At 44.6% G+C, this 24,677-nt stretch overlaps 1 protein-coding gene across 4 annotated transcripts; it reads left to right on the plus strand.

Moving 5' to 3' along the window:
- Positions 1-7,670: 7,670 nt before the first annotated feature.
- On the plus strand, positions 7,671-23,939 carry LOC122435004 (X antigen family member 5-like). 4 transcript variants are annotated; one of them, XM_043458852.1, is made up of 5 exons: positions 7,671-7,921; positions 19,480-19,559; positions 20,034-20,172; positions 20,578-20,702; positions 23,334-23,357. In XM_043458852.1, exons 1-5 carry the CDS (start codon positions 7,873-7,875, stop codon positions 23,334-23,336), a joined length of 396 nt encoding a protein of 131 aa, XP_043314787.1. In that variant the 5' UTR covers positions 7,671-7,872; the 3' UTR covers positions 23,337-23,357. The 4 variants fall into 4 exon arrangements, 3 of the variants coding, with proteins under 3 accessions (XP_043314787.1, XP_043314785.1, XP_043314786.1); XM_043458850.1 differs by lacking the exon at positions 23,334-23,357 and adding an exon at positions 23,845-23,939 and having other exon boundaries at positions 7,677-7,921; XM_043458851.1 differs by lacking the exon at positions 23,334-23,357 and adding an exon at positions 23,845-23,939 and having other exon boundaries at positions 7,677-7,915.
- The last annotated feature ends 738 nt before the right edge of the window (positions 23,940-24,677 follow it).

Genomic DNA, 24,677 nt, shown 5'->3' on the forward strand with positions numbered 1-24,677 from the left:
CCACAGGCTAGGAAGAACACACATCCCAGAGTCTCTTCACATTTCAGGAACTGGAACCTGTATTTTAACCACTTAGTTCAGTTCTTTAAGACCACTGCTATCCCCTTAAACAAAGACTTGGTGTGAAACACTTGGAAAATGACCTTAACCCAATTCACTCCCAACCTCGTCACATGTCACAAGGAGTCTCTCACGATGAGATTTCCTCACGTAGAAAGCCAATTCTCAGATAAAGAAAAGAATTCACACACACACACCTTGTGAAGAAATACTGAGATTTTAGAAACTGACCCACAACTAACCCATGGTTCATCATTCTTTCCTCTTGTCTCCCTCCATCCACTCTGAGAAATGAGTATTTGGCCATGCTGTCTGATTTGCCCACGAAGTTCCTCATACCACACACAGGATGTTGTTACAAGTGAGCCTATAAACTCGCCGTTGACACCAGCCAGCCCTACTGAAGTCGGCTACCTGGGGGCAGGGAGGTGGCCAGGGCAATAAATTCATCATCTCATTTCCTTCATCACCCTACCCCATTTCATTCCCTGCAGTCACGTGGCCCAAACGAATAAAGATCTTGCACCAAATTGCTGCTTAAAGCACCACTGCCTCAAGTTTCCTCCGTTATCTCACGAGGCTTCTGAGGCCAGGGAACAGATTTTACTTGAGATGAGTAAAGCTAGAGAGACAGCCCATTGGCCAGAGATTCTGTTTGGGAGGTGATGTCTCTCAGCATACTCTTTACGAACCCATGGACCAAGGCCCGCCAGGCTCCTCTGTCCAGGGAATTCTCCAGGCGAGAATACTGGAGTGGGTTGCCATGCCCTCCTCCAGGGAACCTTCCCGACCCAGGGATTGAACCCAGGTGTCCGAATTCCCCTTCATTGCAGACAGATCCTCTACCGCTGAGCCCCCGGGGAAACCCATGATGAACGTAGACCGCATATTAAAAAGAAGAGACATCACTTTGCTGACAAAAGTCTGCAGAGTCAAAACCATGGTTTTTCCAGTAGCCGTGTACAGATGTGTGAGTTGGATCATTAGGAAGGCTGAGTGATGCTTTCGAATTGTGGTGCTAGAGAGATGATGCTTTAGAATCCCTCGGGCAGTAAGGAGAACAACCCGGCCAATCCTACAGGAAATGAATACTGAATACTCTGAATACTCACTGGAAGCACTGATGCTGAAGCTGCAATACTTTGGCCACCTGATGAGAATAGCTGACTCATTGGAAAACACCCTAGTGCTGGAAAAGATCGAAGGCAGGAGGAGAAGGGGGAGACAGAGGGTGAGATGGTTAGATAGCATCACCAACACATGGACATTAATTTGATCAAACTCAGGGAGATAGTGTAGGACAGAGGAGCCTGGCATGCTGCATGCCATGGGGTCGTAAATAGTTGGACACGACTGAGCGAATGAACAACCACCACCTCCACCTTCCCTTTGAGCTTCCCTAAGATGCCACCACCCCACACTCAGCGGGGCTAAGAAGCTTTCTGTGAATGTCAGTGGTGAAGGCTGAGACTTCTGTCTTCACACACTCAGCGCCCCCCGCTTAGGGTTGATGGCGGGTACTTAGAATGCTCATCACTCCCTCCCAGAGCTCAGACCAGGCAGCCTCCTCACAACAGTCATGGAGCACCTACCCTGCTACAGAGTTGGGAGTTGGAGCTGTTTACCCCTCTCAGTGTGTCTTCTCCCTTTACATTCACTCCCACATTTCTTCCTGAGTCACCGAATCCAACTCTGCTCATCCCCACCTGGTCCCTCTAAGAAGCTGCACCTGCATCTCTAGGACATCTCTAGCACCACATGCACGGGGTGGGTGCATGTACGCCCTGCGCCATGTATCTTCTTTCTCCTTTCTCTTCAGAATCTGTCGACTCCCAGACATCACAAAAGGGCTCCAGATCGCCCACAAAGGGGGCGGTGCTGCAGGGAGGCTCTGACTCCCATCCACAGCCTGGCTCAAAGCAGGACTGTGTTATAAGCACCACAAGCCACTGCACTGCATCATGGGAGCCAAAAGAGCAAAGGTCTGAAAGTCCTAACACAGACATTTCCGTGGACAGAACGCCAGTGTCTTCCTTGGGACCTGTGAGCTGTTCTTTAGTTTGGGCCTATGGAGTCAGTGACCTTTTTCACAACGCTTGCAGGCTTAGCTAGCCTTCCATCAGGACCTCTCTACTCCCCACAGCCCCCCACCTACGGTACCATCGATATTACTTCTCACTTCAGTGCGCCGATTGGGTTTTCACCTGGCAGGGATACAAACACAACTTTTTTATGCTGAAACCTCAAGATACCTGAGGAGAACGAGTCTTCAGAAAGTACATTGTTCAATTATAATAGAAAAACTGCCTACGTAACAAAGAAGGTACAACAAATTACAATACTAATAAAATGTTATTTGGAAATTATATACAATGTCACACTTCAGAGAAAAAAACTTAGTATGTGGTCTATTGCCTTCCAGGTTTTGTTCTCTGCATTTAACAAAATCACGAGATGGGTGAGGTAACGTCTTCATGATACTGTATCTGTTGCTCTGTCTGTGTATCATTATATTATACTATGGTTATGCTACTTTCCATAATGATGAGGGTGCTCCACTAATGTTGGTCAGAGGAAGCACTGTTTAGACCTCAGTATGGACCAGGAATGGTTCTCTGTGATGTGTGCATGCTGACATGACACCCCATGGTCTGTCACGCACTTAGGAGACACTGTGTCCAATCCATACTCAGATCCATAGTAATGTTTCAGGAGGATGGACATGTAGATCTGCCTTTTGAACCAGAGTACACCAGACACTGCACTGTATTCCAGATTGGGGGTCAGATCCCACACCTGGCTGTTTCTCTCTGGCCTGGGCACCAACCTGACTCAGCTCTTGCCAGCTAGGTGACTTTGTGCAGATGCATTCACCCACTAACATCTTCGTGTCTCTGCTCCTCAGCTGATGAAAGGGTTGATAGCATTACAGATGCTCACCTCACCGTGTTGCTATGAGTACTCAAAGACTTCATTATGCGTATATGTACGGAGAGCTACGCACGGTGCAGAAGGGGAGCTCTTCCTCCTGTGTCTCTTCACTTCTGTTTCCGCTTGTACTAGCAGCCCCCCGTCCCTGCCCCCACGCGTTCACCTCCCCCACCCCTACTCTGCTCTCTCTCCCCTGTGCCCCTGTCCTCAGACTCTCCATCCCAAAACACAGCTGAACATCTCACGACTTACCCCAGAAAATACCCATACCATCACCCTTGGATTAAACAATCATGAACATTAGCAGAAAAAAGAAGAAACACAATAAACGGGCAATGTAAAAACTACAGAAGAAATAAAGCATTACTGATGAATGTCGGGCTACTAATATTTTCATATCTTCATCAGATTCAGATCTTCAGAACTTGATATATGAGAATTAGATTTGATAAACAATGCCAGAAAAGGTAATGCAATGTGGTTCCTTAAATAAGACCTAACAAAATGGGGGCACATGGTGTGTTCATGGGTTGAGAAATTCAATATAATTAGGATGTCAGTAGTCCCCACACACATCCATCAATTTCACACAATTCCAGTCAGAAATTCCAGCAGGACTTTTTCGTACATATAGACTAATCGAGGATAACATTTCTGTGGTAAGGCAAATGAACTAGAATAGCCAAATGATTCTGAAATACAACATTGGAGGAGGGACATTAACCTGAAATTTACTTTGCAGCTTCAACCAAAAGTTGTAAGCAACCATGTGTCTATGAAGGGATGAATGGATATAGAAAACATGGTGAGAGCAGTCAGAATGGCCACCATCAAAAAGTCTACAAACAACAAATGCTGGTTAGGGTGTGCAGGAAGGGGAAACCTCTTACACAGTGGGTGGGAATGCAAACTGGTATAGCCACTATGGAGAACAGTGTGGGATTCCTTTATAAACTGGGAATAGACCTGCCATGTGACCCAGCAATCCCACTGCTGGGCATACACCCTGAGGAAACCAGAAGTGAAACAGACACATGGACCCCAATGTTCACCGCAGCACTGTTTACAATAGCCAGGACACACACACAACCTAGATGCCCACTGGCACACGAACGGAGAAGGACGTTGTGGTACATACACAATGGAATATTACTCAAGTATAAAAAGGAATGCACTGGAGTCAGTCCTAATGAGGTGGATGAACCTGGGGCCTATGACACAGAGTGAAGTAAGTCAGAAAGAGAAAGAGAAATACTCTATATTAACGCTTATATATGGAATTTAGAAAGATGGTACCAATGACCCTACATGCAGGGCAGCAAAGGAGACAGTGTTAAGCTCCAATCATGAAGCAGAGCACTCAAAGCCGGTACTCTGGGAAAACCTAGAGGGATAGAGTGGGGAGGGAGGTGGGAGGGGCGTTCAGGATGGGGGGACACGTGAATGCCTACGGCCACTTCATGTTGATGTATGACAAAAACATCACAATACTGTAAAGTAATTATCCTCCAATTAAAATAATTTGAAAACAGAAAATGTGAGATATACAATGGAATATTATTCAGTCACAAGGAAGAAAATTCTGCCTTTTGCAACAACATGAATGGAATTCAAAGGCTTTATGCTAAGTGAAAAAAGTGAAAGAGAGAAAGACATATATTGTATGTTCTCACTTATATGCAGAATCTAAAAAAGTCAAACTTACAGAAATTTCCAAGAGTCTAGAATGGTGGTTTCCAGGGCCTGCGCAAAATGTTAAATACTGGGTACAAACTTCCAGGTATGAGATGAATAAGTTGCATGGACCCAATGTATAGCATGGTGAGTAAAATTAACAAAACTGTAGAATACAGTGAAAGCTAAGAGGGTAGATCTGAGATGTTATTTCCTCAACAGTTTTTAAAAAGGATTATGTGAGGGCACAGAGTGCCAACCCTGCTGTGGTAATCGTTTTGCCAAATATGTGTGTATCAAATCATCACATTGGCATCTTAAACTTACAGGTTATATGTCAATAATACCTCAAAAGAGGTGGAAAAAATAAGAGTCCTTAGTGTGTCCGGTGGGAGAGCATTCAAGCTATATTCTGTGTCCCTCTGATATGTCCCCATCATTCTTGAACTTTCCCTTGTTACTGACATGACAAGGTGACCCAGGCTCATTTATCCTTTCCTTCCTCAGCCTGGGAACCCATCATTTAGTGGAGAAAGGTGTTCAGAAGCTAGGGTCTGGGGACTGGTGTAATTATAGCCATTGGAATGTTGCTTTTTCCAGTAACTTGGGAATATATGTGTGTAAACAATCACACACACAAACACATAGACACACATCTATAGTTACATATCAGTCTAGCCACATATGCACACCTATCGAATACAAGAAGTTTGCATGGAGACCTTTAATCCCAGTAGAATTCTTCAGATTTGTTCTAGTTTACTTCCTTTCCATACTGGAAATTCGCTTTTCCAAAAATGACAGACGTGGCTCTCAGTATTCTTATCTATTTGCTGAGTTGATGAATCCCAATGCATATAAGTGATCCATCCTCCACAAAAGGGTCCTCCTCACAATCTATGCAGAACCATCCCTTGTCCTTGACTTCCACACCTCACTCAACCTTGAATCCATGAAGCAGTTAGCCTCCTTCCCATCCAATCCCCAGGGATATCCTTCTTTCAACCTTGGGCTCTGACTCTCCAGGCAGGGATGCTCCTTTACACATATACATGCCTTGCCTGGCCAACACCTAACGGCTTTAGTACTGACTTGCTCAGGCACAAAAAAGGGAAGGGAAAGAAAGGGTAGGGACAGGAAAAGGTGACTATGTCATAATACAGTCAGCCAATCAACGTGAACTGGGCCAAACCCAAGCAATGTGATGAAGTCAGTTGTTCTTGCTTTCTTTCTTTCTCAGTGTCCTCCAACTTCCCTTCCTGCCTCTGTCCTTTGCCCCAGTTCCCTTTTCCTTCTTAAGTCCTGCCCTACATCAAGAGTACCAATGTAACGAGGCATGATTCCCACATTATAACCGATCTCTGCTGCTTGGCTGACATTCAGTGTGACATCCCTGCAGCTGGGACACTCAAACTCTCTCTCTCTTATGATGGACCAGAAGGTCTCACTCCTAATTTCAGGGATAGGTAGGAGAGAAGGTGTAGGGCACACGTTGGAGCCCTCAGTCCTTCATCTGTGAAATGTGGATGATCACAAATTGTGAGAGAAACAGAGACAGCAGCAACCAGACCCCTTTCAATGAGTGCTACATGCCAAATCCTGTGCATCACAGGACTCCTTGACATTCAGGAGCACGCCAAGTAGATTTCCATGCCAGGAAAGTTGCATTTGTTGTTCCTTCTGCCTGGAATGCTCTTCCCTTAGATATCCCCTTGGCCTGCTCCCTCACTTCCTCCAGATCTCTGCTTACTTGCCATCTTTCAAGGAGACTTTCCCTCCTTACCTTGAATAATATAATAACATCATACCTACATATACCCTTTCCCCTGATCTAGCATTATCTTTCTTCATAGTGCCTGCCATCCTTGATTATTTACTGACCACCAAGTCTATGAAATGACAGACTTGGTTGGATTTGTCCTGTCCCAAACTCCTCCAATACTGCTTAGGTCTATGGCAGGTGCTCAGAAAACATTTGCTGAAGGACACTCTGGAGCCAGGCCCGTTACACACATTGCTAACATGCACAGGTAGCTTCCAAGACGCGCACTGGCCCCACTGTAATAATTATGGACAAACTGAGATTCCAGGAGACAACTGATACACTCAGCAACACACAGTCAGCATGTCAGGTTCCGGGCCTCAGAATCATATCTGCCAGCTTCCAAACCCGCAGTTCCCGGACAGAGACCTCACAGCCAAGAACATAAGAGGTTTTATTTCTGACACAGAGACTCCAGACAGCCCAGATAGATACCCAGAGACACCAAAAAGAGCTCACTGAATCTCTGCACAGAGAGCACACAACTCGTCTCAGACCCTCAAACACAACTGAGACCATCACCATACACGCTGTGACAAAGACCCTCCAAACAGACCAAAGTCTTCAAGACAGAAACAAATGAGAACTGCACAGATACTTCACACCATGGAGACTGACTCCCAAACCACTCGACACTTACCAACCTAATACAAAATCCCTAAACGGAAAGAGAACCTTTAATAACTCAAGAACATCATGTACCGAAATAGGACCTGTGTTGCAACACGTAGTGATACACAAGCCCAGGCTCCCTGCCACAGGTTAGTCTCCAGGGAGAGACAGCTAACTCAGAGACCTCTCCCTGGACATGAATTGCATGCATTTCTGCGAATGACCGAGGGCTGTCACATGCTCCACACTGAGCGAGAGCAAAACAAGACCGAAACGCCGTCAGCATGCACAGCCAGCGACTGCGCCAAACCTCGCCACTAACCAGGGCAGCTATTCGACCCCTTCGGGAAAAGCAAGAAAACTCGGAGAAAAACTGTATGCTCTAAAAAGCCGCGAACGGCAACATGCCTCTCGTCCTCAGGTCCAGCTCTGCCATCCCAGTCCTGTAACAGCCAGCCAGACAACTGGAACTGGGCCGGAGACGGACCAGGGCGGGACTCGCGGGACTTCCGGCGCCTATCCGCGCCCCGGAAGAGCTCATTCCGGCGACCTCGCGGTGACCAATCAATGCCCAGGATGCTCCCTGACGCCAAACCACGAACTGGCAGCCCAGCTCCCTCCGTAGCCGCCCCCCTTGGATGTAACCATGTAGAAACGAAGGGGTGGAATTGAAAAGGAGACGAGGAGAGCTGCCGCTTAATACCGGTGTCCAGTCGGACTCAGATGCAGCGCGATGCCGGAATGGAGCGAATGGGGATGGAGGCAGTGGTGCCATGCGTGGCTCCCCTAGGAACTCTGGTCGATGCCCGAGGCGGGGTAAAGGTACTCTCTGTGTTGTCATAGGCCCTCTCGAATGGTACCTTCCAGAGTGGGTGTTTCTACCGCTACCCCTCAGTGCTACATCCCAGGACCCTACTGTTTCATATCGCGCGCCCCTTGGTGGTGAGCCTGGGTAACAGCCGATGTAGATGCCGGTGGCCCGTTAGAGGGTGGATGATCCTCCAAGGGTGGAAGGCCAACGTGAGGATGAAAACCGCGCCGATTGCTGCAATCTTGGACTCAGAAAAATGTCTCCATAAACTGAAGATTACTTCTCTGTAGTGGCCACTATCATAACAGGAAGCATGGAAAGCATTTTCTGTGTGCTGGGCATTGTTCTTGTTTGTGCTTTCCTGTTTAATACAGAATAGGTCTCAATGGGGAAAGCCAGCCACAGTCCCCCAGCGGGCAGGGGAGAGAAAGCTTTGGACTGGGATCTGAAGGTCTGGGGTGGGGAAGGCCTCTGTCGTTGACTCCGAGTAATATGTGAGAAGGACAACAGGACATTCCATTCTGTTCGGAAAGGGGTCAACTCTGAGGGGAGCCAAGGATAGTGCATAGGTGAGATAAAGACCATGGGTTTGTCACCGTCTTGTCCTGCCTGAATTTGTTCAATAGCAGAATCCTCAGCCTGTCTAGCTATGCCTCTGTCAACAAGTTTAATTTGCTTATTCATGCCTACATTCAATCATCTTCTCCACAGTTTCTGTCAAGCAGAACTCTGTGTGTTAGGAAAGAGAAAATCAACCTTGGCTTCATGGAACTTACATTGTGTTGGGGTCATACAGCCCCAAAAGATAAGTAATTTATCGGGTGTTCATAACTGCTGTGATTAACATTAAACCGGGATAGTAAAATAGAGAGAGGGGATATCTAGAAAGAGTGGCCAGGGATGTTCCTTCTAAGATTGTGACATTTGAACTAAACCTAGCGGAGATGCCTCTCAGGGAGAAAAGTGTCTCAGACAGATTTAAGGCCAGTGTAAAAACGGGAGTGGAACTCAGTGTAGAGTGTATGAAAAGAATGTTGAGGGCTATGTGACTGTCACAGCATGATGGAGGGAGGGCCGGGAGATCCGATGAGAGCGGTGATGAGGGGCGGGTCCCCTAGGGCCTCTGGCCATAGAGGTGACTTTGACTTGAGCCACAGGAGGGTTCTTACCAGAGAAGCCCCCAAGGTTCTTTCAGACGCCCAGATCACACAAGGTTTGTTGAGGATCTCTAGATTCATCCCGGGAAATCTACAGACCCTCTGCAGTTGAACATGCCTTTCCTGGAATCCACTACACTCAAGGGGAATCCCTTCTACTGCTCCCAGTGGACATCCATGTTGATTGATGATACCCTCAGGAAGGAGGAAGGACCCTCACGGTATGAGGGAGGTCACAGACAGTCTCATAAAGGCTAAGAGGGAGGATGTAACAGACACAGAGATGGCAGGGAGAAAGACAAAGATAGAACATTGGACAGGGACAGAGAGACTATCTCTGGGAGCAAAGGATCCCCAAATAGCACCCAGCTATGGGCCCCCAGCCCTGCTACTGGATGAGGTACCTATCTCTACAGGAGAAAATAAGGTGGTCCCCCTCCCCGCCCCGCACCCCAGCAGGGACTGTCTCTAGGAAATGAGTCAGTTGCCCGAGGCCTGAGTCTGAATCATGCTCCCTTGGCACACATCATGTCCTCTGCCCTGATCAAGACATGGAGATGATCCAGTCATGGGGAGGCTCATGCTGTACACAGGGTCCCTCACAAGCTGTCCAGCCCTGACTGCCCTCCTGCTGACCTCAGTGCCAAGGAATGCTTTAGTGGGGGAAATAGAGGCAGGAATCGCTCCATTTGTGGTGGAGCCTCATGCAAATTGGTGAATGTGATGTTGATCCCCACTTGCTTGGAGGCTCATCTCTGCATTTTCCACCACCAGGTCCCCAGGGAATGTGTAGATTACATTCAATGTATCAGGTGAGCAGCTCGGTGTATGATGCGGAGACACCGAGACGTATCCTGACATTGAGACAGTCAGAGGGTCCTTGTAGCCCTGTGCAAATGCCCCCCTCGCCCACTACCTGGCCAGGGTTCTGCTGAGTCTTCCCTGCCTCCTCCAAGGAGCTCAAGCCTGCATCCAGTTCCTCCTGTCCTCATGAGCCGAGAACTTCCATCTGCACTGGGCCTTGAGCTCCCATCTGCAAATGGTGGACTCTTTCTGATGGGTTGGCCAGATTGTCTGAGTGAGTGTGTGTACACAGTTTTTTCACAGGGTCCCTATCAAGGGTGGTAGTCTTGTCAGGAAGTATTGTTCTCCTCAGTATTGTTACCGTGGGCTCCTGTGTACTGCACATGACTTGCCCTCCCTGAGGATGGGGCCACAAGATTTTTTCTCTGTAGGGAGGCATGGGAGAAATCATAGCAAATGTGATATCACAGGTCTACTTCTAAGACCCATGAGAGTGGAGTCCATCCAGCCTTCCTCTTAAGACTACTCTCATATGCAGATCCATGAACAGCTCAGAGACCCAACCCTCTGGACAAAACCCTCCCAAATAGTTCAGAGACTTCACGCCTGGACAGAGATCCACAAACAGTTTAGAGAGCACTCATCCTGGAAAGCAACCCAAAACAGCTCAAATACGTCACACCTGAGGACAGAGACCCTAAACATCTTAGAGAATTCCAACTCTCAGTTCAGCTCAGTCATTCAGTCGTGTCCAACTCTCTGAGAGCCCGTGGACTGCAGCAATCCAGGCCTCCCTGTCCATCGCCAAATCCCAGAGTTTATGCAAACTCATGTCCATTGAGTCGGTGATGCCATCCAACCATCTCATCCTCTGCTGTCCCCTTCTCCTCCCACCTTCAATCTTTCCCAGCATCAGGGTCTTTTCAAATGAGTCAGTTCTTCGCATCAGGTGGCCAAAGTATTGGAGTTTCAGTTTCACCATCAGTCCTTCCAATGAATATTCAGGACTGATCTCCTTTAGGATGGACTGGTTGGATCTCCTTGCAGTCCAAGGGACTCTCAAGAATCTTCTCCAACATCACAGTTTGAAAGCATCAATTCCTCGGCACTCAGCGTTCTTTACAGTCCACCTCTCACATTCATACATGACTACTGGGAAAACCATTGCCTTGACTAGATGGACCTTTCTTGGCATAGTAATGTCTCTGCTTTTTAATATGCTGTCTAGGTTGGTCCTAATTTTTCATCCAAGGAGCAAGTGTCTTTTCATTTGATGGCTACAGTCACCATGTGCATTGATTTTGGAGCCCCCCAACATAAAGTCTGTCACTGTTTCCCCATCTATTTGCCATGAGGTGATGGGACCAGATACGAAGATCTTAGTTTTCTGGATGTTGAGTTTTAAGCTAACTTTTTCACTCTCCTCTTTCACTTTTTCAAAGGACCCTTTAGTTCTTCTTCGATTTCTCCCATAAGGGTGGTGTCATCTGTATATCTGAGGTTACAGATATTTCTCCTGGCAATCTTGATTCCAGGTTGTGCTTCATCTAGCCCACTGTTTCTCATGATGTACTCTGCATCTAAGTTAAATAAGCAGGGTGACAATATACAGCCTTGAGTTACGCCTTTTCATATTTGGAACCTGTCTGTTGTTCCATGTCCAGTTCTGGCTGTTGCTTGCTGACCTGCATACCCATTTCTCAAGAGGCACGTCAGGTGATCTGGTATTCCCGTCTCTTTCAGAATTTTCCAGAGTTTGTTGTGGTCCACACAGTCAAAGGCTTTGACATATTCATTAAAGCAGAAGGAAATGTTTTTCTGGAACTCTTTTGTTTTTCTATCACACAGTCAAAGTCTTTAGATAGTCATTCAAGCAGATGGAGATATTTTTTGGAACTCTTTTACTTTGTGTATGATCCAAACGATGTTGGACATTTGATCTCTGGTTCCTCTGCCTTTTCTAAATCCACCTTGAACATCTGGCCTCAGGTACATTCAGATCTTTAAGACAAACAGCATTACTCTCAGCCAGTACTACAAGTGTTAAGTTGTAACCACTGTGGTTGCTGACCTAAAGTGCATTCTGAAGGAATTTATGGTGAAAAACAGTATGAGGCACCCTGTGCTTTGGACAAGTTGGGCTTTTTTAGTTACCGATACCTCAGGAAAAGTTTCAGTGACCCTAGATTCTTGCCTCTTCCCCCCATGGAAAATCATGAAAATAATGAACTTGTGACATCTGATCTCTGTGTTTGACAGCAATCTTTAACCAATGTGCAAGCCTGACTGCGTGTACTTCCTAGGCAACAATCATACCGACTTCTCCGCTACCTCCTCCAAGCAGTTTCCTCAGAGCTAACGGAGGAATGTGTCCTGGGTTGTAGTTCCCAGAAGACTCCAAATCCAACTTAAACTCACAACTCTCCTGTTATATGCTTTTCTTTAAGTAGACACGACTCTAGATAACAGCTCTCCTTTAGCACAGAGGCTTCACCCCTCTCCCCCAGAGCCTACAGCCTGCACCCTGGGACACAGAGCCCCACATCTTTCCCTCTGGGCTGCTGTGTTGGCATTTGCACTGAGTCTCTGTTCAGTCAACCCCAAGGGAGAGAGGCCTCCAGTCCTGCAGTCCCTGCAGTCTGCATTCACCAGCATGTCATCCTGAGGAAGGCAGATTCATCCCAGGGGTGGGGATTGCCTGAGAGCTGAGGAGTTCTGAAATTGATTTCCCATGTCTGGGTCCTCAGAATAGACTTAACTCACCCTGGTCACCTATGGTTGTGTCGACTTTGTATCCTGCCCCACGGGAGGTTCAGAGTGAATCCAAGATCCACAGAACGAGTCCGAGGGACCTTGTTCTCTCTGTCATGTCTCAGCACACATGCTGGGCAACTGAATTCTGGAGATAGGAGAGGTTTTCCCCTCACTGTGCCTATGACAGCTCCCTTACATCCCTCTAGTCATCTGTCGTTTTCCAGAGTCCCTCTCCTGGTGACAGCTGCCACAAATCCTCTTTATCCCAAGTCCCCACCCTCTCCCCTCACCTTCCACCAGGCCTCCCTCCCACTCCAGGAGCCTCTTTAGCCCCTCTCTAGCCCTGCTCACAGGGCCTCAGTTACATCCTCACCCCATTTGTGGCCTCTCACCCAGCACCCTCACTGCCTCAGACGATCCCCTGAGGACGTTGCCTGCTCCCTGCATTCTGCAGGACACCTCTCTCCTGCCCACACACAGGTGTCTGTCTTAATGTCCTGGTGAGGGCTGAACTGAAAATCTCTCCAGGATCCAGAGAAAATCCAGACCTAGACCAGGCATCCAAGGCACTTCCCTCAGGGCTGGGGCGAAAGAGAAGGGGTCTCAGAGAGAAAGAGCAGGACTCAAGTTCCTGCAGGGGTGACAGGGTTTTCTTCAAGTGAGATGACACCTTAGAAGTGCTTAGGACACGGAAACTCAGATGACTAATTATCTAAGACTCAGAGATGCGCCCACGGATGCCAGCTAACTCCTAGAGTGACCTCACTAATGCAGCCACTGACTGGGGAAGCATCTCCAGCCTGTTTACTGGGCAGTGAACACTCCTGGAGACTGGGTTCCACTGGTCCTCCAGTGCTCAGGCCCAAGACCCCCACTGTGAACTCTTGCCCATCAACCTCTGCACCTGACTGTGTGAGCCCTGGTCTGATCTGGGCTCTCTGTCCCTGTTCCCCGTGAGAGCCTGAGCCTGTGTTTTCCACGTGGGCTCCCCAGAGTGGTCTGGGATTCCTTGCCTCTGAGTCCCCACAACCAATCATTGCTGCTTGTGCATTCAAATCTGCACGGTGTTGGCATGACCAAAATGGGCCTGGAGTGTCCTCCTGGACATCTGAGAAAGGGGACTGCCCTCGGTCCAGGTTTGAGGCCTGGGTCGCCAGGGTGGCATCCTCCCCATCTGTGTCAAAGGCTGTGGTTGGTCAACCTGGGCAGTGGTGGACGGTTTGTCCATCCATGCACAGTACTTGCATTGTTACCAAATGGAACCCTCTCCCCTGTAGTACCTTCTACTTCCTGTGGTTCCATGGGGAGCCATTTTTTCACTCAGTCTTGTTGGTCCTGGGTGGGATCGGACTATTTGCATTTCTAACCATGCTCAGCCTCCCTCCTACACAACTGGTGAACTCCATGATGAGCAAAGGTCTAAGCATCCTGTTCACTGCAGCAGAGTGTCTGCTCCAAGAATGATGTGATGTGGTAGTAAACAAGCTTTCCTTCTCCTGCTTTACTGATGGACATCAGCTTTACTGACGGACAGCATTTTGCCAGCATCAATGAAAGTGAAAATCCTAAAAAAAAAAAATAAAAAAAAATCCTTACAAAATCCTCGTCCTTGTTCATTTACTGTTAACAATCCATTAACTTATTATACCGCCTCAGTAGAATAAAGGGAAAAAAAACCGCATTATCATCTCAGTAGCGACCTAAGAAAGCATTTGACAAAATTCAGCATCCGTTCAAAATACAAAGACTCAAACTAGAAGCAGAAGGCAATATTTTGAATGTGATATGAAACATTTATGATAAACACATCGCTATCATCATACTTAGTGATAACAGGCAGAAGTACTTCCCCTGAAAATCAAGAACTATAGAAGGATAACATCTCTTACCACTTCTATTCCACATGGTTCTGGAGAGGGTAATAAAGCAAGGGAAAGGAATAAAATGAATCTACATTGGCAAAGAAGTAAAACTGTTCTATTTGCAGATGATGTAATCTTTTGTGGGAGCTCTCAATGACCTTTTATATATTCCCACAGACACAGAGTCTGTCTAGTTGATCGTGTGGATTTAATCTGCAGCTTGTGCAGCTGGTGGGAGGGTTTTGAGTCTTCTTCCTTAGTCACACTGCCCTTGGGTTTCAATTGTGGTTTTATTTTTACCTCTGGATATGGGCGGTCCACTGGGGTTTGCTCCTGAGGCTGCCTTGGAGGACTTGGGTTTGCCCCTGCGAGGGCCAGGTGTGGAGGTGGTGCAGCTGCTCTAGTCACAGGGGTTGTGGCAACATCAGGTACTCAGGGGAGTTGGCGGCTAGGGCAGCAGGAAGTATAGTGCTCTAGAAGGGTATGGCAACCAGTATTGGCCAATACACCCCAGTATTCTTGCCTGGAGAACCCCTCTCCCTGACAGAGAAGCCTGGCAAGCCACAGTGCACAGGGTCACAAAGAGCCGGACACTACCAACGTGACCCTGCATGCATAGACATAAGACTTTTTTTGTGGCAGCTCTGCCCCAGTGCGAGTTGAGCGTGAACGTTGCACAGGAGCTCGGCGTGCAGGGACCCTGGGGGTGCCAAGTGTGCAGGGACATGGACTGCCTCTGCCACAGGAGTTATGGCCCTATCAGAGTCTTTTTTCGAGGCTCTTGTAGCTGGCGATCAGAAGGCCTATTTGGCCTTTTTTTCTCCATAGCTCCGCCCTTTCAGGCACTTATAGTGCTTCCTTACCTGGGATCCTATTCTGTTGTTCGAGCATCAGGCACTTAAAGGGGCACCGTGGATGGGGTCCCACTCTGTAGTTTGGTGCATCAGTCACTTAAAGAAGCACCCTGGGTGTGGTCCTACTCTGTAGTTTGGTGCATCAGTCACTTAAAGAAGCACCGTGGGTGTGGTCCTACTCTGTAGTTTGGTGCATCAGTCACTTAAAGAAGCACCCTGGGTGTAGTCCTACTCTGTAGTTCAGTGCATCAGGCATTTGATGGGCCAGCCTCTCTATTGTTCAGCTGCCAGTGCTGGCATGTTCGAGAGGCAATGGTGATGGCTCCACGCCCTACACATGACTCAGCAGTATCACCTTACTTCCATGGCTGCCCGAATTTCCTCCACAGGTATTTCCCACCACAGTCTCCTCCCTTACATCCCCTCCATCAGTCTCTCTGCAGTCAACAGCAGCCCTTGCCCTGGGATTGTTCCACAATCCCTAAATTCCAGCTCCCAGCCACTGCACCATCTAGGGTATATATGGCTGTGGGAAGGATGTCTGATTCGCACTCCATTTAGGGTGCCACAGATGAGCTGTTTCACTCTCAGCCTTAAATGTTTCTCCTCTGACTCAGACAATTTCCCCATCTGGGGATCGGACTCTTGCTTCAGTTCCCCCACTGACCGAGGACAGGTCCAGCCCTACTAACACTCCTGTTTTTTCTCCCTAGTTGCCTCATCCTACCGAGTTTTGTGTGGGTCTATATATTCTTTTCCACTGGTCAGGTGCTGCTATCTATGCTCGGCTGGTGTTCTGCATGCACTTCTGTGTCTGAAGGTATATTCCTGATGTATCCTTGGAGAGAGATGTATTCCCCATCCACCTACTCCTCCACCATCTTGTCGATCTATGATATAATCTAGTGTATAAAAAATTGTGAAGAACCACCCTGTCCCCACAGAAACTGTTAGACCTAATATAGGGGCTCGACAGGTTTACAGAATACAAGGTCATATACAAACAGCAAATAGATTTCTATACACGTTCAGGACTTGTACAATACAAATTACCAAACATTGCTGAGTGAAATGAAAGACACTCTAGATGAGTGGAAATTTTACTTCAGTTCAGTCGCTCAGTCGTGTCTGACTCTTTGGGATCCCATGGACTGCCGCATGCCAGTCTTCCCTGTCCATCACCAACTCCCAGAGCTTGCTCAGAGTTTTACGGACTTTGGAGATCACATTTGTGGATTGGAAGACTCACTATTGTGTTCAGATGGCAGTACTCCCCTAATAGAGGCCTATCAAAGTTCAAACTGCTCTTTTCCCCTGGAAATCAACAAACTGATCCTAGAATTGTAAGAATTAAAAGGGTCCTGGGATAGCGAAAACAGTGTGGAGAAAGAACAAGTAGTTACACTTCCCAATTTCAAAACCCACTTCAAACCTACAATAATCAAGACATTATGGTACTGACATAAGGATTGTATATAGACACAGAATGGCATGGAATGGAGAGTCAAGAAACAAGCCCATATTTCTATGGTCAGTTGATTATTGTGAGGGGTGTAGAGGCCATTCAATAGCAAAGAAAAATGTTTGAACAAATTGTCTTGGAATAACAGGATGTTCACATGCAAAAGAATCAATTTCAACCTATACCTCACACTGTATATAACAATTAACTGAAAATTGATAAAACACCCAAATATAAGAGCTAAAACTATAAAGTACTCAGAAGAAAACAGAGATGTAAATGTGAATGTTGGATTAGGCAATGATTTCCTAGATATGATACAAAAAGCACAAGCACCAAAGGAAACAAAAATAGGCAATTTGGAATCATCAAAATTAAAACTTGTATCCTTCAAATGATACTATCAAGAATGTGAGATATCTAGGGCACCTACTGAATGCTGGCAGGGAGCCTTGAAACCCAGGCGGACCAGAGGAACACCAGAGCAACCCTGTATGATGTGTGGGTGGGGAGCGAGGGGGGAGGAGTTGTGGAGGCTATTTGGGGTTCGTGTTCCTGAGGGTCAACTAGGGGAGGACAGGTTTTCCTACACCTGCAGAGTGGGGATGGGGCGGGACACTTGGGTTCGAAAATGCTCCCTTGGGCTCTTTGCCATCAGACTCCTTCCTCCACTCCTATACACTGGCAACCACAGATATATTTCTGTGCCTATACTTGTGCCTTTTCCAGGAATCCATTGACATGAAATCATATAATATAGCTTACTGTGTCTGACATGTCTCATTGGCACAGCTGAGATGCATCCTTGCTGTTACATGCATTAGTAGTTCCTTTTTACGTGACTGTGTAGTACTTTTTGTATGAGTATAAGCTTGTTTTTGTTTCATCTGTATACCAGTTGTTGAATAGTTGGGCTGTTTCTAGGTTTGGCTATTAGGAGTACATGAGTAGAATATTTGAGTAAAGGTCCTTGTGTGAGCATGTTTTCCTTTCTCTTGGGTAAAATTAAAACTCCTAGTAAGTATGAAAATTCCCACTATAATAGAATAAGAAGAAGAATGTGCTACTGGAGAAGAGTGAAGAACTAGCTACAGAAGGAATGAAAAGGCTAAGCCAAAGTGGAAACAACACCCAGTTGTGGATGTGTCTGGTGGTGAAAGTAAAGCCCGATGCTAAAAGAACAATATTGTATAGGAACCAGAGGTATATTCAGAGAAATCAGTTACCAGTTCAGAGATTTAAATGTGCAGTGCTCCAAGCAAAAAATGGCAACAGAGGTATGGATTTATGTATTTATTCCATGGAAATGAGTAAAGCCATTGCAAGCATGATGGAAAACCCAGAAGCAGAGAAAGAAATGGTTCATCAAAGCATGTATAAAAATAGGTATTAAAAACCTTAATACCTATTTCTGTCATGAGTGTCTTCCTGAGACACATTCTCCACCAAGGGTAACCTGGGACTACCTATCACCACAGTTTGTGGATGCGTAAGCTAGACTGCCCTGGAAGGAAAAACATATAGTCTCCAAGCCCTTTTCTCATCCTCCGGAGACCCTGCGGTTCCAGGACTCTACCTCAGTGGCGGGAAAACCTCAAGCTGCACTGCACAGGCCCAAGTCAGGGAGCATGCGCAGGGTGTGCGCACGCGCCTCTTTCTGCGCATGCGCCTTAGTGCGCATACGCCTTCCTGAGCGCATTCTGTGAGAACCGTTGGGCCTGAGATGGGCGTGTTTATTCAGTTCCGGTTCATTCTCACTACTTGAGACTCACCAGGTAGGTTCACAAATCTGTCCTGTCTGGAGTTTAAGTGTGCGTGCGTGTCAGGGGGAGCCAGCGAGCTTCGGGCGGGTCGGGCAGTGCCATCTGCGGCCTTTGAGGAGGAAGGCCCTCGAGGTCATCATCTTCCTCCTCACAGGTGTCGCGACGCCCTAGATCTTGTCCTGGTGGCTGGAGAGGAAGGGCGGTGGGCAGAGGAGGGCAGGGGTTCAGATGGCAGTGGGGGGAGGCTTGGGGGTGCTGTTTGAGATATCTGGCTCATTGGAGCCCTGGAAGTGATGACAGAGCACAGAATCTGCGGCCGGGTGTGGGACCTGGGCAGGGGGCAGTGTGGGCGATTAAGGAAAGGCCTAGAAACAGTACTGCAGTGGGTTTGTGACCCTATCACGAGTTTTGTGGTAAGGTGCCAAGAGAGAAGTGGACAGGTATGCTCTGTATGCAGACCCAGCTCAGCCACAGAGGCTGAGAAAATCGCCATAGTCAGGCTGTAAAGACTAACCCATTCTTCCTGTTCCCACTGAATTCCAAGGGAGTTGGGGAAAATAGGTCTGGTGAATAGGAGTGTGACTAGAGCAGTAGTCCTGAATTTTTAAATCCCTAGCAGTATTTCACTAACTATCTTCATGATGGAGAATTCTGTTGTGAAATCAAACTTCCTCACAACAATTCTCTGTCTTCTTGTGTACTTTAAGGTGATTTCTCTGCCAGCTTAGCGAAGATACACATGGCTTTGCAAGCAACTGTATTTGGTGTCATTGGAATGCATGTACACCCATACTTTCTTTTGAAAGTAATTTCACAGTTTTAAAACATAGTAAGTCAACATATGGTCATAAAAGTGATCAAATATAGCTGTACTCTTAAATACATTTTCTAAATCACAATATTCTCCTTTCAGGGAGAAATATGAGTGGGCAAGTGGCATCAACATTGGGATCTACAGGTCAAGATTCGTCCCAGCTGGATGAACCTGTGGTTGTGAGTACCTTAGCATTTGATATTTTCTATTAGCACAAATTTACTTTTGAGGAAACAATGTTAAGTAATGCAGATGCAGTGATAAAGGTCTTCCGTGCTGATAAAGGGTGACAGTTTGTCTTAGGAAGGAACACTGATCCAGATATATTACAGTCTGGCGTTGCCTGGATGAGTATACTGTGAAATTCCCTGGAAATGTGCCCAGTGACTCCCTCCTCCTGTTTATTAACAACAGATTGCACACTTCCATCCCAGCATAGATTTAAATAGCTTCCAAAGTCTTTCTGGGTAACTCTTATGGGAGCTAAATCTTCTCTGTGGGAAGAGTAACTTTATTAAAAGTAAGTACAGAGAATTGTGTTGGGAAAATGTTGTTAGGTTTACTTATGATTAGATATGTCTGTGTATTATGTATATTTATGCTGTTAGATGTGTTAACAACAAAAAGTTTTACTTGCATGCACACACTCCTAGGACCAGCAGCCCAGTGTTGAGCAACCTCAACAAGAGGAAGCACCAGCTGAGATTCAGGATATCACACCTGGAAAGGAGGAAGTCAATGGAGAGGATCCAGTGAATCATGATGAAGAGAGGGAGAAGGATGCCCCTGGAGGTAAAGTGTATGTGTGCATCATGTCTTAAGACATAACCAGTAAGAGGAGGAAAGGAAACATTAGAAAAGGGCTTTAGACAGTTCCTAAAAAACTGAGGAGAGTATAGTTTGCAGGTTAGTGTGGTCGCTCAAATGTTCCCTTGTTTTCAAGACAAAGAGAAGGGGACAACTGAGTTGTCTGAGGACAGCCCTGGGAAAGGAAAATGGTCATAACATCTGGAAAATTCTGCTTTCCTTTTTCTCCAGCAAAACATTCCTGGAATAATGCTCCTGAGGTTCTTATTCATCACATTTTTACCAAACTAGCCTAAGGCTTTTAATTCATAACACCGAGGGGATCAATATTATCATTCCCTTGTTTATAGTGTATGCTTTACAGCTGAATTCATACTTTTTTTTTTTAAGATTGTGACCTGGAAACTGATCTCCAGGAATTGGCTTTGGCAAAGACTGGGGGTCAAGGCGGAGATGGTCCTGATGTCAAGGAGGAGATTGCATCAAATACAGAGACTGTTGAAATGCCAGAGGAGGTATGTCATCCATTCAGAAAGTAATTTATATGGTTTCTGTTTTTCAGAATATTACATCTTTAAAAATATAGAGGGAAAAATACTATTATTTTAATAACAGAGTTCACATATTCTTTGAAAGGTAGTTCAGACCCCAGATGCCTGAGTGCCTGACTTACAGACTTGCAAATAAAGAAACAGACAGGATCAAAGCCATATCGAATTGAAAATAGGAAACTGTTTCCTTCTCTTGAGTATAAGTACTTTAACCAACAGCTAATAATTTTCAGGTTCTTTTATAATTTCTGCTTGTAACAAATATGGAATGCATCTGTAATAAATATCAGTTTATATGAAATATGCTCAGGTATTCATGTAGGTTCTAGTACCAGCTTTAACATAATGTGTGTGATTCTGTGAAATCCCTTAACTTCTAAAGTCAACTTTACTCATGTAAGTTGTGAATTCAGAACAGGTACACTACAGTGCTCATTGTTCAATGCTAATTTTTGCATTCTCTGGTTCTCTTCGATGGCATGCATACAAGAATACTCTGTTTTCCATGATTTATTTATCATAAAATAGCATCTTGAGTCAAATTATAACAGGGGAATTGAGATTTCATTTTCTGATGGGGAACACATGTACACCTGTGGCTGATTCCTGTCGATGTATGGCAAAAACCATGACAATATTGTAAAGTAATTAGCCTCCAATTAAAATAAATAAATAAACTTTTGTTTAAAAAAGAAAATGAGCCAACATTCTGCTTGATGTTTGTTAAATTCTCTCAAATTCTGAATTCTCTAGCTCTTAAAAAGCAGTTGCATTTTAAATCCTTTCCCCAGTGAAGCATGAAATGACTGAACAATGAAATGGCCAAAGATAGTCTATAGTTTCCTCTGTCTGTGGCTGATCAAGTTGAGAGAGTGCATGTAGTCAGTGCTATTCAAGGCAGGTGTGAGTAAGATACACATGCCAAGCACACTACCTGCCCCCACGTTTGGTCTGTTTTTTTTTTTTTTTTTGAGGGGGCTGCTTATTTTGGAGAAGGAAATGGCAACCCACTCCAGTATTCTTGCCTGGAGGATCCATGGAAGGAGGAGCCTGGCAGGCGACAATCCATGGGGTCGCAAGGAGTCGGACACGACTGAGCGACTTGACTTCACTTTGCTTATTTTAGTTGGAGGAGAATTACTTTGCAATACTATGATGTTTTTTGATGATGGTTTTTGCCATACATCGCACTGTCACTCATAAAGTACTAATAAAAATCTGAGCCTCATGATATAATCATCTCTAACCATATCAAATATATTATTTTTCCTCTTTGATGCATCAGTTTAAAAGTTTTGAAAGTCAAAGTCTGTAACTCTAGTTCTTCCCACGTAATCAACTTAGTATCTTTCACATACGTGTTTTCCAAATTGTTGACAATTAATTGCATGACTCCGATTTTAAAGGAAGAACTTCATAGTTAGGGAAGAATTTACTGTGTATTAGCCTCCTAAACATTTTCATTTTACATTTTTGTTCCATTCCATTAGAACATTTAGACGAAAATAGCACTTCCAGACGACCTCCATGTAACTACAGAACATGATTAAAATGTTCTCATAGAAAAATCTTCGCCCTAAATATGTGTGGTACTTGAAAAGACCAATACATAAATTACAAAGTACATAAATATAAAATCCTACATCCAATATAAAAGGTAAGAAAAAGAGCAACAGAGTGAACCAAAGGGAAAAAGAAAAAGATACTTAATAAAAGACAGGTATCAATTGTTAGGAAGAGGAAAATAAATTCAACTAATAAATAAAGACAATGTGCTAGCTTACATAATTTTTAACACATATATATACATTTTTTAAAATATTCTTTTCCGTTGTGATTTATCACAGGAGATTGGACATAGTTCCCTGTGTGGTATAGTAGGACCTTGTTGTTTATCCATTCTGAGTGTAATAGTTTGTATCTGCCAACCCCAAATTCCCAGTCCATTCCTCTCAGTTTACATAACTGTGAAGAAAATGGAGAAAGCCCAAGTACACATAATAAGAAATATGAACAAGACACTTAACAGTATATTACAGAATTAAAACAGTATAATCTGCAATTCAGATATTTTCATAATATTGATGAAATGGCTAATAGCATAGAAAAACAAATATTTAACATACCCCACAGTAACTAAATAACTAAACATCACAGATACCTTGGATGAACTTTTGAAATTGGTCAGAGTTGTCTCTCACAAACCATTATCCTTTAGAAACAAGGAAAAATATCTGCTTTTCCAGACTTTCTTTCTGTCTTCCTACTTGCTTTTCTGTCTCACGCATACTCCCTCTTGCTCTCCCTTTTCTTTTCTTCTCTCCTTTTTTTCTTTCTTTTTTTGGTTTGGCTGTGAGAAACAGTCCTATTTCTGCTTCACATTTTGATGTCACCATGTCGCCAGTGATAGTAATGACTTAAAATTAGTGTCACCATCTAATCTATTATACCAACTGGAATGCTTTCCAGGGTGAAAAGAAACATTTAGAATTATGTGACGGCCACAAGGAAAGGGGGGGCACATGTTGAACCAACTTAAAACAACCATATCAGGGGTAAACTAAAACAAATGAAAATTTCTATACTTTTCCACAGTAGAGAAGAAACAAATGTAATACTGGCCTTTTTATTTACTTCACTTAAGCAGTAACAGAGGTAACAACTATTTAGCTATCCTATATTCACAATATTATTTCAAATCAATACATGTAAGTGATACTTTTGGGGGACGTTTTTGTTTCATTTTTTGTGTATTTTGTTTTCCTTAGGTTGTTGTTTGTTGTTAGATATTTTACTGAATGTGTACACAGTTTTGCCTTCTACTGAAACTACATTCTGATAGGTTCCATTGATTTATTTGTTCTGAACTCAGTGTCCTTGTTTTCTTGTATAACTAGGAAGAGTAGTGTGTTTTTAAAAATGCTCATAATGTGCCTGAAGAGTCTTTAAAATTTCTAGAGAGAGTGAACTGAAGGTAAGCCAAAGGGTTGCCCTTAGTGTTCTTGCTTTAGTCCATTTTATAGAACTACAACTGCAGTGAACTTTGTATACCTCTCCTCTCATCGAAATAAAGTTCTGCTAAGTAAGTTTAATGTTTATATTATAGGTGAAGGGGAACCATTTGCTTGAAAGAAGATAAACTGAAACCATCTATGCTGTTCTTATGCTGTTTGTTTGACTGTTAAAGTTCTGTCAATAAAGTTTCATTTTCTACTTGCACATTTTTTGTTAACTTTTCCCTGGATATTTAATGTTATTGAATCTTCATGGTTTGTGATTTTTATTTTCTAGTTGAGGCTGTATGTAGAGATAGAATGTTTGTATATAGACTTTCTGTCCACCAATTCCTCTAGCTATGCATATTAATTCCACAAATTTAGATCTAGATTGTTTTTGCTGTTCAAAATATACTATTATGTTTGATATCAACAGTTTCTACCGGCTTAAACCTTAAACCTTTCCTCATTTTGCAGCATTGAACAAACCTAGTGAGAATAGTCTTGACTAAAACAGGTGATAATCGGCATTTTTCCTGATAGGAAATGAAAAATCTTCTCCATTTCAACCTGTTTACATTGCTTTTTTGTAGATACACTTTATCAGAGTAAGTTCTATTCTACTCCTAGTTTGCTAGGAATATAGATTAATATATAATTAAATATAGATTAATTTTCACCAAACACTTACAATGCATCAATTGTGATGATCACAGAATTGTTTTCCTTCCATTTTTCGATTACTGTGGCAAATTGCATTGGTAACCTTATAGATGTAAACCACCCTTGCACTTCTGGGGTTAACAAAATTTGGTCATAACATATTCCTAGATGTAATCTACATGTTAATACATATACATACATATATATATATACCACACATAAAAATTTCATAAAAGCCTTTGGTCTTCTCTTGAATATATGGGTTTACAAAATGTGCCAC

This window comes from Cervus canadensis, chromosome X (genome assembly GCF_019320065.1).
Source record: "Cervus canadensis isolate Bull #8, Minnesota chromosome X, ASM1932006v1, whole genome shotgun sequence".
Lineage (NCBI taxonomy): Eukaryota > Metazoa > Chordata > Mammalia > Artiodactyla > Cervidae > Cervus > Cervus canadensis.